General features: G+C 41.5%; 2 protein-coding genes across 5 annotated transcripts; both read right to left on the bottom strand.

Annotated features, from left to right (window-relative positions):
• Positions 1–646: 646 nt before the first annotated feature.
• Positions 647–6,751, bottom strand: Lztr1 (Leucine zipper like transcription regulator 1). 2 transcript variants are annotated; one of them, XM_071775223.1, is made up of 11 exons: positions 6,078–6,751; positions 5,534–5,842; positions 5,332–5,446; positions 5,043–5,209; positions 4,757–4,958; positions 4,120–4,467; positions 3,526–3,967; positions 3,271–3,449; positions 2,850–3,134; positions 2,584–2,766; positions 647–2,506 (listed from the first exon to the last, which is right to left on the bottom strand). In XM_071775223.1, the coding sequence occupies exons 1-10, from the start codon at positions 6,206–6,208 to the stop codon at positions 2,647–2,649; spliced, it is 2,298 nt and encodes a 765-aa protein (XP_071631324.1). In that variant the 5' UTR covers positions 6,209–6,751; the 3' UTR covers positions 647–2,506; positions 2,584–2,646. The 2 variants fall into 2 exon arrangements, with proteins under 2 accessions (XP_071631324.1, XP_071631323.1); XM_071775222.1 differs by having other exon boundaries at positions 657–2,440.
• Positions 6,752–7,821: 1,070 nt separating this feature from the next.
• Positions 7,822–15,285, bottom strand: LOC139811132 (pleckstrin homology domain-containing family G member 5). 3 transcript variants are annotated; one of them, XM_071775225.1, is made up of 12 exons: positions 14,977–15,285; positions 14,200–14,345; positions 13,665–13,976; positions 13,105–13,254; positions 12,578–12,844; positions 12,072–12,287; positions 11,475–11,692; positions 11,204–11,377; positions 10,916–11,118; positions 10,099–10,328; positions 9,526–9,749; positions 7,822–9,445 (listed from the first exon to the last, which is right to left on the bottom strand). In XM_071775225.1, exons 1-11 carry the CDS (start codon positions 15,074–15,076, stop codon positions 9,744–9,746), a joined length of 2,022 nt encoding a protein of 673 aa, XP_071631326.1. In that variant the 5' UTR covers positions 15,077–15,285; the 3' UTR covers positions 7,822–9,445; positions 9,526–9,743. The 3 variants fall into 3 exon arrangements, with proteins under 3 accessions (XP_071631326.1, XP_071631325.1, XP_071631327.1); XM_071775224.1 differs by having other exon boundaries at positions 10,913–11,118; XM_071775226.1 differs by lacking the exon at positions 14,977–15,285 and having other exon boundaries at positions 10,913–11,118; positions 13,665–14,003; positions 14,200–14,339.
• Between the last annotated feature and the right edge of the window lie 1,785 nt (positions 15,286–17,070).

Raw genomic sequence — 17,070 nt, forward strand, 5'->3', positions numbered from 1 at the left:
CAAGAAACTGCTGACATCGACAAAGTATAATTTTCATCCAAATTCTACACGTTTTACCGTTAATTTAGAATAATTTATATATGATTAGATACGTAACTTTAGATAAGTAATATTTAATTAAAAATATGCAAATACGTCGATATAATTTCTTTTAATCTTTTAGAGAGGGGTAATTTGTTCATTTATTATATATTTCCTAAAACTTTTGCGTATATAATCTCAATTGTATTGGAGATTGTTTAGCGATCGTGCGGAAAATACCGGCATTCTTTACACACTTTCTAAGTTCCTAGAACATGATAGAGTCTTAAAAAAGTTTCAAAATCTTTTGAAGAGTGTATGTTGATAGAGCGATCGTGAAATGCATTCTACAGGTGGCAATATATATATATATATATATATATATATATATATATGTAACGGCAACTTCTTCATAGGTAAACATCTTATACTTGCCATAATAGTGATTTTTAATACAAAATTTTGAGTGAAAGATCTCTTGAATATATCAATAATATATCATATAATATAACATTTTATATACGAGCTCCTGCTGTTCGGTTTCTCTCGTTCCCTCGATTCGTATTGTTTGCTCTTGTAAACTTGAAACATTAATTACTTCCACGAAAATAAAATACGAATTGCATGTATGTACAATTATATTCGAGATTAAAATATAATACATAATTTATTAACCAAGCGCGGTTATTAATGCTACCACCCACTCTACAATTCGCGAAAATCTCATCTTAAACTTGTGTTCGTGTTATCGTACACCACCAACACTGTGGTCTCTTGCAATTTCAGTTTCGCAACTCTAATCTGCAATTATCGTTCATCAACAAGGTCAACAGCAGCAATATATCGAATAAAATACAGATTTCCTTCTTTTTCAAGTATAATTTATTATATTACATTCGATGAAAATATAGGCGCTCTTTGCAATTTAATTTGACTCACACTAATAGTCTAAATTTAATTTTCTATACCTTCACATTAGTTATAGATATTTTTTATATCAACAACTCTGAAACATCTGGAAAATATGTTTATCCTCAACAATACATCCGCACAATATTCATTTTTATCAATCATTCCAATATTCCATCTGCATAAAATTATTTGTATATATTACTATTTATATATATTGCTTAAGCCCATAAAAATATTCTTGTCTCATATATATAATTACAAAAAGATCAACGGTTAAGGGGTACGGAACGACAATCGCGAATACACGTAAATATGTCGTAACAACGTTTCCTTTAGGACAAATAGACATTTTACAGACCCCTCAACATGTATAATAAAAACATGGAAACATATAGGCTTATCATGATCACCACTATGAGACGAAGACTGTCCTGTTACGAGAATTTATGTCACTTAAAAAATTCGCTGTGTATCGTAAAATATCGGAATAACTGTAAGTTGTAAAATTAATAGTGCCTTATGAACTGAGCGTTACACGTGTTTATATCGAACGATCGAGCAATTAATAATACCAACGGAAATTTTCTTCAAGTTGAAGACAGGCCGATTGAAATCGATTAATAGCCCATGAAAATTCAATAAGTTTGTCAATAGGGTCCTCGATGGCATCTTATCGGTGTTGTAGCCAAATGCTATAATATATCACAAAACTCGGGTATAAAAGCAGAAGCAACAAAAAGCACAGAGATTAAAGATTCTGCAGTCACAAAATATCGGCCAAAGTTTAGGCCCTTATACTTAAAAAAAAAAAATGGCTCGAAATAAAAAATCGCATGCGTTTTCGTTGCTTAGTTGTCTGCCGAAATATCATTTCTGTCGTTATACGCAAATCCTAACATTCTGTATAAATAAATAACAAAATCAGTATAATATTCGCTAATTAGAATATACGTAATAAAGTATATCATTATCGCGGAAGTGACATCCAAGTATCTATCTATGGAAAATGATACCTTGGCGTGCATCCTGTGTAAATATCATGTCTAATATTGTTATACGATCGGACACAATAACTACACTAATATACATCGATTTTCGCGCAGTTTTACGTCATGCAACGAACATTTCTACGACACAGCTCGACGAAAATCATCACCATTTCATAATGCTAACACAATTTCGATTACGGGAACAGTTTTCTAAGCCCGAGATCCGAAAGAGCGACGACGGTGCGTTTCAACATGTTGCAACTGACGGAACAACGACGGGTAATAGTAGACCATTGGTGTTGCCTCCTGTCGTCACTACAACGAGACGACACGACCGGGTGATCAGTGCTGCACGACGACGATTCATCCTGAATCGAGGCGGACGACGTGGCCATCGACAGCGGTAGCAGAGTCTGTATGTCCGATGTCAGGCAAGATTTAGCCGCGTGATCGAGATAACAATTACCAACAAACAGAATCGTACGTCCTATGAGGATGAAATTCACTCGGCACAGTTCCTAGACCCAAGAAGAAAACTCCAGGATATCATTGCAGATATTTTTTAGCGCCTTTCTCTCTCAGAGCTGCATAAACGTTCGCGATTCATAAAATGTGACAGTGCTGAAAACAGCAATTTTTTTTTTTTGATAATCGTACTCACCTGGAAACTGCACGGCGATGGTAAATCCCAGCTGCACGGACGACGATCTGAGGTGGAAATCCGTCAGCAATCATTAGTCATATCTTGACACATTCTAGCCTCGCTGCGTTCGTCAGCCAGAGCGTCGAGAATATCCAGCAAGAGCTCGCGGCTTAATTGTCTTAATTTTGGAAGTCTGGCGACCTAAATAAAAGTGATACTTCGTACGCACCCGTATAAATATTAACATTATTAAACGTCGAACGTATACCTAAACGTTTCTTTACCTTGCTAAAGTGATGAACTATCAGATTCAAAGCGTACTTCTTCATATCGATAGCTTGCATTCTATCGGCTGCCTCTAAGATCTGTATAACATTCTCGAAAGTGACGTTCATCTCGAGATTCTGTTTGCAAAACGCCTGGAGCCGGTTGTTCGCGAAACCGTAAAACACCGGCGCGGTGAACAGATATAGAGAGTCCTCGGGAGGCATCGAGACATCCGCGAAATAAATATATCTCAGCAAAGATTGGAATGATTCTGACGATGGTATCATCTCGCCAATTTGTATCTACATAAAAATTACATTCGCTACTTTACAATTTGTACTATACGCGTAAGATTATTGCGTTAAAATTTCGCCTTCCCTCGTCTAACAAGAGATTCGTCGACGTTGTGTCTTTTTAAAATAAATTACACAAACTTACGTTCACCGTATTATTCTCAGGCATAAAGGATCGAAACATTGCTTCGAAATAGGTGCATCGCGCTGCGAGGATGGCCTTGTGCGCCGGTATCGGCACACCGTTCAGTCGCAACGTGATGTCGCAAAATTCCCGACCGACGCTCTTCAAGAACGCTTCCATGTCTTGCTCTAGGCTGGTTCCTAGCGAACAAACTCCGTGAAATAAGAGTCTACTCCATGGTACACACATATCTCGCGTGATCGGCGTGATACCTACCGGTGACAGATTCATACTCGTACTTCGTGAATGTTCTGGTTTGCGGCATCTGTCGTCGTCTAATGATCTCCACCATCAACGGCTGATCCAGAGTCTCGAACTCCTGGCTCATCACGATTTCATTGTAATTGTTCTCCTTCACGACGAAGCTGAGACAAAATTCCTTGATGAAGTATAGCTTCAAGTGCACGGCGTTGCGCAACGCCTCCAAAACGTTCGCGTGGCTTATGGTTGCCTCCAGGTAGTTGACGCACAGCTGTTCTAAGCGTTCCATATTAAACTGCACGGCGAGACGATACACGTCCATCATAAGAAGTACAATGCGATTGCTCGGGGGATCCTCGATCTTGTCGTCTGGTCTCTTGGTAGGATCGATACGATCGGTATAAATGTAGTTTAGCACCATTTTGAAAGCTTCCGGGACGGCATCTTTTAATATCACCTGCAACATGATAGCCAAACTTATGAAACCACCGAAGAATAAGTTTTTGTAGTAAATACACTTCTTCAGTTATATTTTCTTTGTCTTTTATAAACTTAAGTAAATCTGGATCACGCACATAATTTTGATTCTTAATGGGCTAAGTCGCCTACCTCCAATGGCGGCACTTCATTACTGGACACGAATTGTTGTTCTATATACTTGTCCCGTTTTTCGCGCGCCTGCCGAATCCGCGCACGGAGAAATTGCGAGCGCGCCGCCACCATGGCTACATGTGCCGGTATCTTGGTCTCCAGCTCGCCCACTATGAATTCTACATCGCAGAAGTTAGCATAATGCAACAGGTTTCCGAAATCATCGTGTAATGTACATTTGGGGTATGACGAGAACTGAAAGCGGTACATCTCGGCAGAGCGTATATTGTTGTCCACGGTGCCCCCAAAAATGAACATCGCATCTCCGATTACGGCGGAAGCGTGAAAAAGTCGACCGGGCGGTACCTGTGTGCATTATATGTTATAAAAATAAAAACTACTTGTTAACATTCTTTCGTAACGTACGTGTGCCATTGCGAAAGAAAACGTTTGCAGATACATTAAGGTGGATCCAGATCAATCAAAGAATTACAAACAAATAAATTTGTTTCGAAGAATATGCAAGTACGAATAAGTCCAAATTCACATCGTAAATACTTTTCTATTTATTAAAGATTCGTAAAAAAAAAGGGCACTTGTTTATTATTCGTTGATCGTCTTTGCTAGCTTGAATTCACCTTTGCAAGTCGTTTACCTGACTGTCTGTGGACGGTAAGATAACATTCCACGTTTGCGTATCGAGATCGTAACAGTGAAGATCATTGGACAGAGCAGAGTCAGCCGCGCCGCCGAAGACGTAAAGATGACGATCAAAACTGACCATCGTGTGACCGTATCGTCGTGCGGGCGGCGGCGGTGCGCCACGCAATATGTGTTCCGTCGATATGCGCGTCCACCTAAGAAAAATTAATTTACAATAAACAGAACGTTAGATACGCGTAATGTACGTCGCAATCTACACGCGTTACAACGAAATTTACCGTCTCTCCTTAAAGTGAAACTCGAAGAGACTGTTGGTTGTCTTGGCCCCGCTCTGACCGCTGAAAACGAACATAGATTCTCGGGCCACCGTCACGGGAAAATTACAACACGTCGGTGGACATTCGCCAACCTGAGTCACCTTCTCCCACGCTTTGAAATCGTTAGCCTAATGACAAACGTCGAACAAATTAAATTAAGATAAAGTTACGATTTATGCAAACTTGATATCACATATTTACTGTATAAATTTTTTAAAAAATTATAAAGTGTATGAAGCGAATATCTTACCGCTAATGATATTGTCCACATATCATTCAACCTGGCGTTGCCATCGTAGCCCGCAAATATCCATAATTTATTATCATATACAGCAGCACCATGGGCAGATCTTGGCACCGGAGTCCTACATAAGTATATTACAATTGGATAAATTCAATAAAAAGTCTTGTGGCGGGAAGCAAAAAAATCTTGTGACACAAGTAATACTTGCACTCCGATAAATTTCCACTCTATCCACTGAGCAGACAAGAAGCGATACTCAAACAGATCATTCTTATTACTGAGATTGGAGTTGGAGTGTATATCTCCGGTGTAACCGCCGAACACAAACATCGACGCGCCGTGAACCACCGCGGAGTGGTGGTAACGCGGCGCGGGCGGAGTGCCAGTTGCAAACGCTCTGCCCCAGGACTTCTCCTTCACGTCGAAGCGCAGCAGATCGTTCAGCATGCTCTTACCATTGTCGCCACCGAAAACGTAAATAGCATCCTTGTACGCCACGATCGTGTGTTTGCTGCGCCTGTGAGACAGAGGACAAAGGGGGAGATCAATTGGGCCGCACCGTTGACAGTCACATCCTCAAGTCTATCGATGAAACATCGAACAAGTTATCCGAATGGAGCTGACAAATGAACGTAAGGATAAACCGCATCGAGATATTCCATCAAATTGAACCGACGGTACTTGGAGTCTCCAGGAAACGGCGAACGGTGGGATTCGTTCGAAAAGCGACGGTGCTGATGGACATCGCTTACCTGGCGCCGACGAACTCGTCGCACTCCGGCATGCGCTGCCATCGGTGCACCGTCTCGAACGGGCCGAAATCCAGGGTTAGGCACTCCACGTTGTCCATCCTCGTGCGGCCGCGGACGCGGACGCGTCTCATTCAACGGCAGGGACGGGGAGAGGTGGAGGTGGGGACGGACGGATCTTGCCCACGGGCCTTAACCTACGACGTCGGGCATAACCCTCCGCGACCCGCGCGCACGGGAAAGACGGGAACGAGAACGGCCACGCCGGTGAATGAATGGCCCCCGAGCCCCGAGCCCCGTGTCCCGAGTTCCCCGACGATGACGACGTTCGCGCGCGCAACTGGGAGACGGCGAGCGCCGTGTCCGGGTCTCAAGCCATCGCGCGCAACTCGGCGCGAGAGATTGCTCCGCTTGCCCGGAGCGTGCACAGGAACGTCGGGACGATCGGGAACATGTGTGCCGTGGTCAGGGTACGGGTGGATCGGCGGAATCAATAACCGGCGAGCCGCGGTCGGTCCTCTCGGTCTCTCCCTCCGTCCCGTCCGTCGTCCGTCCGTCCTTCTCCTTCTCACGTGCTCTCGCCTCTTACTGCTTTTTCACCACACGGTGACGTAAAAAATCTCTCCCCCGCCTGCGCCACGCGCTCGACACCACCACCGCGCGCACGTCGGCATCAATGAAAATTTGCATATAGCTACGTGAATTATATGTATAGCTACGAGGGATCATTGAGGGATTGGACCGTGTGCGGAATCTTCGACTTTTCTATCAAAAATTTTTTAGTAAATAAAAACTACCAATGTTTTAAAGTTAAACAATATTCTAGTTTTCAAAGACTTGTGTCAAGATATTTGAAAACTATTAGTAAGAAAATATTCTTTGTTGTAAGAAAACTTACTAAGGGCTGGTCTACAGTGGGTGTTGTAAGTCGTGAGTCGTAAGAATTGACCAACCACAGTATTATTCTTCTTGCGGTCGAAGAATAATTAACTGTGATTGGCCAATTCTTACGACTTACGACCTACAACATCCATTGTAGACCGGGCATTAAGGAGGTTCGATGGCTTCATCGGGGGGAGTAGTGGGACGCGGGGGTTCTGGCAACAGCGCACTAGCGTTTGAAGTAGTGGGAGAGAAGGGGATTGCTCTGATTGGTCGCCGCGTGTATAGTGCGTGCTGCTGTTCACGTCGTTCACGACCGTGGCAGTCTAGCAGACGAAAAATCAAGCAATTTATGCTTTAATAATTAATTTTTCTAAATTTGTGCGGTAGAAATGTGCGGCAACCTTCCCCTTTATTTCGCTCATTCATTTGTAAATTATTAAGTTACATGTGCATATTTTTTTTTCCTTATCATTTGCATTTTTTCTTGCACTTATTTCATTCTGAAGGTATGCAATATGTCATTTCCCATAAGAACCTATGTTAAAAATGCAGCCAGTTTCATGAAATTTTAATATGTTATTCTGGAATGCAAAATAGAATTATGTGAATTTTTTGGGAATTTTTCACCGTCCCGTTTTGAAAAAAATCTACTCCAAAAATTGTACTTTTAAAATTTTTGGAGTAGTTTTTTTTCAAAACGGGACGGTGAAAAATTCCCAAAAAATTCACATAATTCTATTTTGCATTCCAGAACAACATTAAAATTTCATGAAACTGCAGGCTGCATTTTTTTGTAGCCACTGAACCTCCTTAAAAGAAATAAAATAAAAGAAGTAAGTGTTTTCTTATGTAGAATGATTATTTTTCTCTGTGTATTTTACCTTATGTTTTGTGATCCATTGTGATCAATACATGTTGTGATGAATACATGATGATTTATCTTTATCATATCCAATCTTCTTTCTTCGGGCCAGATCGGACCTACCTTTGTCTTTTGGCCATGTACAATCTGGTCTGGCATTTCGACCAGATCAATAGGAAGGAAAAAAATACACTTCGACACAACTATTGAATCTTTTCTCATGGAAGAAACGAGATACTGAACGGAAGGTAAAACGAGTTTAAGCAAAGAGGGGGTAGTAGCCAAGTGAAAAAGACGAAGTAGCTGTTACTCCTATTTAGATATTGAAATTGTTTCTTGTAGATTGCTGTTGTTTTTAAGTGACGCACACTTGATAATTGATATACAATCTCTTCGAGAGACGCTCAATATCACATGATTTAGCTTCTCCCTTACGTTTATTTTACATACCGTAAGAATAAATTCCGTCCAGTCATTCGTTACGTCTACGAACTTTCTTTTAGGTAAAATCTCTAGAGGTTTATTATTTCCCACTTATTAAATTATTAAGTTCTAACATCCATCGAGGCCGCCGCGCAAGCCAATGTGCCAATTACGCATCGCACAAGGACGCCGTGCAAATGGGGAGAATGGGGAATGTTAGAGAATAAAGAAATTCCAAAACAATTGAAAATATGTCAAAGAAAATTAAACGATTTTCGTTTTGTTCTTCGATTAAAAAAAACTGCTATAATTAAAACTTCTAAGATGCTATGTGACATTAAATGAATAAAGTTATGCTATTATTTTGTTATTCAATAACAATTTTAGAGAGCGGTGCCAGGAAAGAGCCCAATGGCCCGTTTTGCGGCATATTTCTTACAATCTTTGACTGCATACGTTGACAACGTGTTAATATAGTTATTGAATCCTTTCTCATAACCCAGAAATAACTGGAAAGTTAAATTGAGTTTTTAAACAAACGTTTTTAAGCGAACAAGAACGTCATTCCCATTTCGACGTCTGAATTGCGCGATGTCAATTGCATATCCAAGCGTTAAATAAAAACTTGTCTTTAGAATGAACGCAGCGATTTAAAATCCATCATTTTTAAACGTTTCTATGTTCTATGCTCTTATACCTCATTAACGCATTAAGCCTGGACAAGGCAATTGTACTCAAGATCTTCTCTCTTTTTTGGTCGTTAGATAGGCATTGTATCCGATATTGGGAAAAGGAGAGGAAAGACGCCAACTTGTACTCTTGCACATTCCTAGTTTCTGAGCTCGAAATCAATTTCCAATTCTTCAATTCTTCAAACATTTTTGTTCTATCGTAAGGCGCCTAAATAAACTCCTTTACAAAGGCGTCTTAATACGCTAGCTGCGGCCCTACAATCACTATGTAATCTTAATGTAATTACTCTAGTAGGCCTTTCTGTTCGTCGCTTAAAAGTCCAAGCCAAAATCTGTGTTTAATATCGCACGCGGCTGTCCAGTGCTACGTTGCGATATTAATCGTAGACAACTCGGACTTAGTTTAATTATTACAAAGAGACATCTACGAGTTACAAGAAGATAACGAGATAAAAGTAGCGATACGGTCGTGGTACAAACTTCACACGTTGATTTCGAATGGCCCCAATCTGAAAATGCAGAAACAACGACGGACATTTTCAATCTTATCGATATCATTTTATGGTACGACGTGTCGATGACGTCTTACCGATTGTAATGTATTGTTTGACTCGCGTTGTAGGATTCCAAAGAGTGCGAGACAATCAATCCTCGAAGATCAATGCTCCGCGAGTTTTCTATGTGATAGCGTGTGCAGCATTCACACATAGAGAGAAGAATGCATCTCGTTGAGCATTACATATCACGTACATCCATGTCGACGGTGTGGTCCATACCAAAAGTTCTTCTTTCAGGTCAATTCGCAGGTCATTTCTACGAGAATAGCAATGAATTATTGACGAACTTTAAAAAAAATATATCAAATTCAAACTCAACAAAAAATTTGAAATCAATATATATTTGACGAATCCCTATCTTCTACATTTTTGCTTGACAAATAATCACAGTTTCATAAATTTCTGATTATTCATTAATCTATATTTAATTAACACACGTTCTTGTATTTTTTATTTTTTATTTACAGAATAAAACGCTGATTTGTGAGCTTACATTAATTTCAGATTGATAAACAACAGATTATATTGTTACTTATTTGACAAACAGATTGTATTAAAATCTCGATTATATTAATTGGCGGAAAATTAATAAAAAACAATCGTACCTTTTCCTCGACGATACTGCTCGTCGACGGTACTCTCTGCGAAGGATCTAGCCTTCTCCGTCTCTCCTCGATAACATCGGCGTTGGAATTGCCCATCGTCGCCTGCGCCGATTGCGTCAGAGATGCGTTTACGTGTCTCGTTTTCATCAAGGGTGGATTTCGAGATTGGGGTAACGCGAACCCCCGTCTGAGAGCACCTCGCGGCGGCGACGGCGGTGGATAGGATATACCTGATGGCACATCATTAATACGTGAATACCCATTTAACAAATATTGTGTCTTTCTTATTTAAAAAACATTTGTCATTATAAACATTTTGTGAATTCTATAAATATGATGAATTAAGCTTGAGTTGATAAAATGAATAAAATGAATACTGGGGCAAAATTCCGGGCGAAATCCTCTCATGGTTTCTTTCCACAAGAAAATAAAATAAAGGTTTTTATTAATGTTTGTTTGAGGCTCTCGCATATATGATATTTGCATTTAGAATAGTCTGTCAAGCTATCGTGTCAATATTTTCACGTTAAATAAAATCTACACTAACGCTACGTTACAACCTTGATGTTTCTCTTGTGCCTGCGTCCTGGATGGACAATTCCGCTATCTCTAATAAGCAAACGGCATTAAAATGGTTTTAAAATAGAGGAGCGCTTGTGGCGATCCGTACTTGTGATAGTAATTTACACGTTTATGATCTAATCTGCGTGCATCTACGTGCGTGACTACGTCGCGTGTGAGAGGCCCTCATCGAAAGACCTCGGCCTCGGAGAATGTGACAAAGATAGGTGGAGAGATGTGCGTCGGTAATTGCTACCTCGGTGTCCAGGCGATAGTAGGGTGTCCTTGCTCTTGGTCATCTGCGGTACGATCAACAACGAGTTCGGTGGCGTCGGCGACACGGTGGAGGTCTGCGGCGAGGTGGCCAGCGTCAGATTAGGCAGCGACTGACCTAGACTCGAGTATGGCACCTGGACGCTCAGCGTGTTAGGCGTTGGTGATTTAGTCATCAGCGAGCGCCTGGTAGATTTACAAATTAGTTTTAATAAAGACGTTAAGATTCATCGGTCACCGTGAGGTCGTAAAATCGATATCTCACTCTCACCTTACGTGCATAGATCGGTGGTTATGCCCAGAGGTCGACTCGCCACCTTCCTCTGATGACAGCGAGCTCGACGCTCGCGGTTGCTCGTTCGTTTCCACGCTAACGTTTCTACTGGGATTGTAGCTCGGGGGGAAGCTGCTGCTGCCTGGAGATGCTTCCATCTCCATGCTACCACTAGAAATGATGATGTTTCATTATGTATAGTCGCGTGGATAATAAAATTATCTTCGATTTTGACGCATATATTTTTTTTCCTTGCTGACGAACGTACCTGTGACTATGAGCGAGACTGCTGACGTGCGAGGCTCTGCTACTGCCGCGTGGAGTTCTTGGAAAGGTATTGTCGTATTCTTCTACCTCGAAATCGCCGTCACCCAATGTGCTTGGCTGCCTGCTGACAGGCGCCAGATTCATCACAGGTTCACCGAGCGACGGGACTTTCATCGATGCGAATTGTTGATGGGCCTGTTTCAAGGATTCCATCCACGACTGGAAAAAGCGGTGCCGTTAGCTAAATAAATAAATTTTTGCTTGAAAAAAACACGAAGATTTTATGCTTTCAAGAATCAATCTATCAGATCAAAAATCAAGCCTATCAGATTTCACCAACATCGGTCGATTATAATGTCACTTTTATTAATTAAACTACACTCCGCTGCAAATTAATTGATTTTGTGATATCGCGTGTATGATCTGGGGAGAGAGGTGGAGAGCGGATTTAGCTTTTACCCAAGCTTTTACCATTAATTAAGCGATCGGTGAAAGCCAGTCGTTGGCGAAGATACGAAGTACGGAACCTAAATCGGGATAGCGAATTAATCGCCCCACGAAACTCGACGTAATTCGCGGTGGCTGTTTGTCGAGTTACCTTAGCTAGTTTCGGGTCACCGGCGCTGAGGATTAAAGCGGCCGAGACTGTTCCGTACTCGTTAAGATAAACCAATCCCAGACTAGACGGCTCCTTGACCTCGTGTATCCGTATGCGATCGACGACGTACGGCTGCCTAATGATCTTCAACGTTTTCTTCGTCGAAGGTTTACAGATCAGCAGCATGTCGGTCAATAATAGTACGTGCACCTCCATCTAAAAAGGGATAATTAACGAACCGTATCTAGCTCTCGGCAAGCCGTTTTTCTTACTTAAATGATCTGACCGATTCTTTGCTTTTCAAATAGAGAAATGGAGAATCAGCGAAATTTATAGAAACCATTTTGCAAAATGGATAAATCGCAGCGAAATTTTTATTTTTGTTTCAAAGATAAAAAAATCATGCATATTTTTCTTATCGTACATTTCCTGTATATAGTTTCCGACATAAAAGCAATTTTCGGTCGACTAAATAAGCTAACATTTTATTATTATTATTGACCTACCTTGCTAGTAGCGGCGTCTCTTAACTTCAAGTCTCCCTCTCGAAGAAGGGTCCTCAGGCTGTCCTTTGGACAGCCGGGCATCGGCGCTGTAGTAATATCAAGATTGCTGTACAACTTTATCAGTTTCTCCACTTCCTCGTCGAGCCCTTTGGTCTCCACGACGTCGTAGCACTCCAAACGCGAGGCTGCGCGGACCAGTTGAGCGGCTTCCTCGTTCCTCCTCAGCGCCGCATTCACAGACGCCACGAAACCGTCCACGGACTTGATCTGGACGCAAAACAAACCCAATCAAACGTAAACAACCACCCTTGAAGGTTCTCTTCTCGCGCGTTTTCTCTCCCTCTCGTAGTTTCTATTTACGAAGAATTTTCAAGCAAAAGCAAATTAAAGCTCATAATTTATGGAATGTACTTTAGCCTTCACCTACAGGAAAGCTGGGCTCATGACAAATGCGCCACCCTCTCGCTTCGCACTTTCCCTTCGTGTATTTACGCAGAAATTAGGGAAAGGTAAAGTGTAAATTTTACCATGTGTATCAATTCCGCGCGTTGATCTTCGTTCTCGGTGTTCTTGTAGACGGCTTTGAGCAGGAGCGAATACCTGGTAAGCCTCTGCATCGGCATCACTAGTATGTCCATGAGCTTCAATCGGTTGCAGTCCTTTTGCGTTTCACACCACTGTAATAATGATCGAGATATCGCTACTCTTTGTCCTTAATATACTTTGCATTTTATCATTTTTCTTAATTAATTTTTTTTATGTTTCTTATAAAAATAATCTTATTAAAAATATTAATAAGCTAGCATCTTCTCACAATCAGTAAAACTTTGAAGAATTTCAGCTACAGATAGATATCTTTTCATTTAAACGAATCCGCAAAAAATTGTTTATTTCTTATCGCTTTAGGTGAGAAATAAAATAAAATTTCCTTAAGACGCCTAGCCACTTTTCTGATGGTTAAATTCGCTAACTGCACGATAGCTAACTCCCGGGATGAATTAATCGAGATCAGTGACGAGATCAATAGCTGACTCCGCGAAATCAAGCCAACGGCAGCAAGCAAAAGCGATTAACAGCGTGTACATACCACCAGATACGCCGTGAAAAGCTGATTATCGTTCAGTCGATCCTTGCAATACTGCTGACACTTGCTCTGCTCGGCGCAGTATCTCGTGTAAGGCGCGAATATCTCTTCGAAAGTTTCGAAGCCGAGCAGAAGATGACCGGGATCGAGCGGCTGCCCGCTCGATCTCGCCGCGTTCACCATCGCGAGTAGATACTCAGTCCAGAAGTAGCGATTGGCGGCGTAGATATCGGGTATATTGCTGAAGAGCTTCAGCCTGTCGACCTCGATCAGGATGTTCGAGGCCTGCAGGCTGCAGAGACATGCCATGAAGAGCTGCGATATCAGAGACGACGATCATCACTTTCAGAAAAAAAAAGATCGAAAATTCTAATCTCCCGACGATACTTCATCCCCGCGAGCTTTCATTTATATAGTTTCAAGATATTTGATCGAGCAGTTTTATCAGCTTGATTATTTCGATCAGATTAAACAGCCTGACAAGACTGGTTTTCGCGAAAAACGTAGCAAGTACGTCACTTGCTTACACTTTACTTACATCTGTCACAACCTTTAATGTCTTAATGTAGGCCACCTCGGTCTTAGCCAATTCCCAGAGTGCGGTTTGCTGCTGCGATTGTTTCTCCGAGAGCATCTGTGAATTCTCGACAATGTCGTGCCAGTCACCCTCTAAATTGTAGAGAGCTGAAAGGGTGTCAAGATAACATTTACGTTACAACAGTGCCTGTGATTGCAGCAAACTACGTATTTTACTCTTTAGAGATAACGTGAAGAGGGGTTTTCTTGAAGACAGTAGAAAAAAACGAAAAAAGCTTTAAATCACACTTTTCTACGGAAAATCACGTACCGAGATATTTTGTTTAAGATAAGAACGCGTCGCCATCAATTTTCGGTGCTGTAAAGTTGTGACACTATAATATATATTAGTAATTTAAAGTATAAAATTATCGGTTGCTGTATACCTCAGAATTAATCTTGCCCTAACTCAAATAATCGTTTTGACACTGCAAAACGTCTCTCCGAGAAACGGGAGGAGCAAGACACAAGAAGTAACGTGACTGCTTTAAGAGCAGTTATTAAAGAGATCTTCAAGTTTCATCGATTTCGTTTGCATGTAACGAGCTGGAGCGGAAAAGGAGAATTTAAACGTTCTTCTGCGAGATAAAGGTGTTTTTCTAAGGAAAAGCGTGCGTCTGCGTTAATTTTATCTCGGATCACCGGGAATCTTCAGGATTTCGAGTCTCTCGTTCCAGAGGTAAATCACTCGATGGAAGAAAAGAAAAGGGAAATCGAAGGACAGAACTAGGAGTCGTACCTTCTTCGTTGATCGTCACATCGCACTGCAAATGAACGTTCGCCAATTTCGGCACGCCATGCTTGTTGTACTCGTCCAGTTGGGCGGTTAACAGGTCCATCTTGATACCCTTGGTATTGGTGAAGAACCCGCTCCATCGCTGTTTACTGGCCTTGAGTCCTGTAGCTCCACCGGAACTCCGACCGGAAGAGATCGTTGTGCAGGTACCAACCTCGGAATCGACATTCGTGTCTTCGGTGGAAACGCTGAAGAAACGACCGCTTCGATTCCGATAATTCTATCGGAGAATAAAAAGCTCATCTTTAACTGGAGTTTAAGATTGACAGGTCTAGTGCGGTGTACCAAAAAAGCGCATCAAAGAAAATTCATTCTTTTTTAGTATATGTTCTCATATCCGATATACTAATATACCGAATATTGTTAACATTTTTGCTGAACAGGACGCTTCGGGGTAAAGCGTCCTGTCAATGAAATTATCAAGACAATTAAGACTTCCAACGGAAACTCGTTCGCTTCGTCGTCAAGTGATTATGCCGCGGTCGTACATCAAGCTGGAAGGCTCCTCAGAGCGAAGGCAACATTCTAGAAATTGCTCGTTGAGTTATCGCGCTGTGTAATCCGCTATCGAGTGTGCGATGTGTTGGTACCCGCCATGAATAATGTATCGGTGCCCAACACCGGGCGCGACCCGTTAAGAGAACCCTTCTCAGCATTTTATTAACGTTATCCTTTCGCCGTGCACCGTCACCGCCAACGTCGCGACAAATCGCTCTCGTTACGCTTGCATGCATTACGCGCGTTACACGCGAGGAAATGCGAAATGTTCTGCCTCACGCGTTACTTCTCGACGCGACGCGCCAATCAATTTTACGCTTAGCGTCTTTATTCACTTAATTCTCTTTTCTTCCTCGCGAAAAGCTTCTTCCCTTCTGTGAAAATCTGTACTATTAATAGAATAATTATTCAACTTATTATAGATTATATAGCCTAGAATGCTATCATCTAGTTTAGAAGACATTTTTAACAAAGAGTGATCATAAAACAAAACTGGTACTTTCACACTGCTTTTTTTTATTTCTAAATGTTGAACGAGCAATGCAAACGACTTCTTATTACAATGTAATGTAAAGGAAGATGCCATTGTGAGCTATTAAATTCACTGCATGGCGATAAAAGTTTTTTTTCTACGGCGTATATAAATGCGATACGATGTATACGCGTTAATGTAGCGTAATCGACATTTCGCCTGCTCGTTTCACGTGATGTGAAACGTGGGCAGATTTCATCTACGGGGGTGCACCGTAATAACGGCGATAACGGATCTTTATTGCAGTCTACCGTGTCTTTAATGTGTACGCCGTTCGTCACACCGAAAATACAATCTGTAACCGATCGACGTCGGCTGCACAAGCTGCGCGAGAGACTAAAATTTTTGTGAACGCGAACCAACATTAAATAAAATTAACGAAACGCGCAAAGTGTTTACCAGAACCGCTCTTTTTTCTCATTATTCTAAAGAGATTCTATAGAATTTAATTTAATTAAAGTTTAATTAAATTTAATCTCACATACACACATACATAACACACACGTACACGCGGTTTCGTGATTTAATTTTAAGGGAATCGAAATTACGACAAAATCTAAATTTAATCGTACGTGACGGAAAATGCGTCGAGAAATGGACGATCGGAAGTGTGCCGGATCAAACGCGCATTTGTTCTACTGACGCCCGTAGTCGGCCTCGTAGTTTTTACTGTTTTTAGCCCCTTGTCGGGATTGAAATTCGTCGGCTTTACTTGTGCCTGGAACCGGTGCGAGCACGCGACAGATTACGTTGCTGACCGAGCGAATTAATCCGGCAGCATCCGGCATGGATGAGGCGTAGCTGTGTCACATTGTAGCTGCGCGAAATCAAGCTGGAATGCTCGCGTAATTGTCGCTCGGACAATAGCGAGGCGTTCGGCGAAGACAATGGTAACTGCGATGCTAGGAATTGGACAGCAGCCGGGAACAGTAATGCTGGGACAATATCGCGTATGTTATATAGAAAAATTTAATCAAAAAATCAGCATTGTATATAGTATCTATTAG

The sequence above is a fragment of the Temnothorax longispinosus genome, chromosome 4, assembly GCF_030848805.1.
Source record: "Temnothorax longispinosus isolate EJ_2023e chromosome 4, Tlon_JGU_v1, whole genome shotgun sequence".
Taxonomy (NCBI): Eukaryota; Metazoa; Arthropoda; class Insecta; order Hymenoptera; family Formicidae; genus Temnothorax; species Temnothorax longispinosus.

Bases quoted from the DNA above. Each gene is read 5' to 3' on its own strand.
- Lztr1 (XM_071775223.1), bottom strand. From the start codon at position 6,208: ATGAGACGCGTCCGCGTCCGCGGCCGCACGAGGATGGACAACGTGGAG. The intron at 5,447-5,533 runs GCAAGTATTACT...ATACTTATGTAG, and splicing joins GAGTGGAAATTTATCGGAGT to GACTCCGGTGCCAAGATCTG. The intron at 3,968-4,119 runs GTAGGCGACTTA...ATCATGTTGCAG, and splicing joins ATGAAGTGCCGCCATTGGAG to GTGATATTAAAAGATGCCGT.
- LOC139811132 (XM_071775224.1), bottom strand. From the start codon at position 15,076: ATGGACCTGTTAACCGCCCAACTGGACGAGTACAACAAGCATGGCGTG. The intron at 11,378-11,474 runs GTACGTTCGTCA...CATCATTTCTAG, and splicing joins AGTCTCGCTCATAGTCACAG to TGGTAGCATGGAGATGGAAG. The intron at 11,119-11,203 runs GTGAGAGTGAGA...TAAATCTACCAG, and splicing joins CACCGATCTATGCACGTAAG to GCGCTCGCTGATGACTAAAT.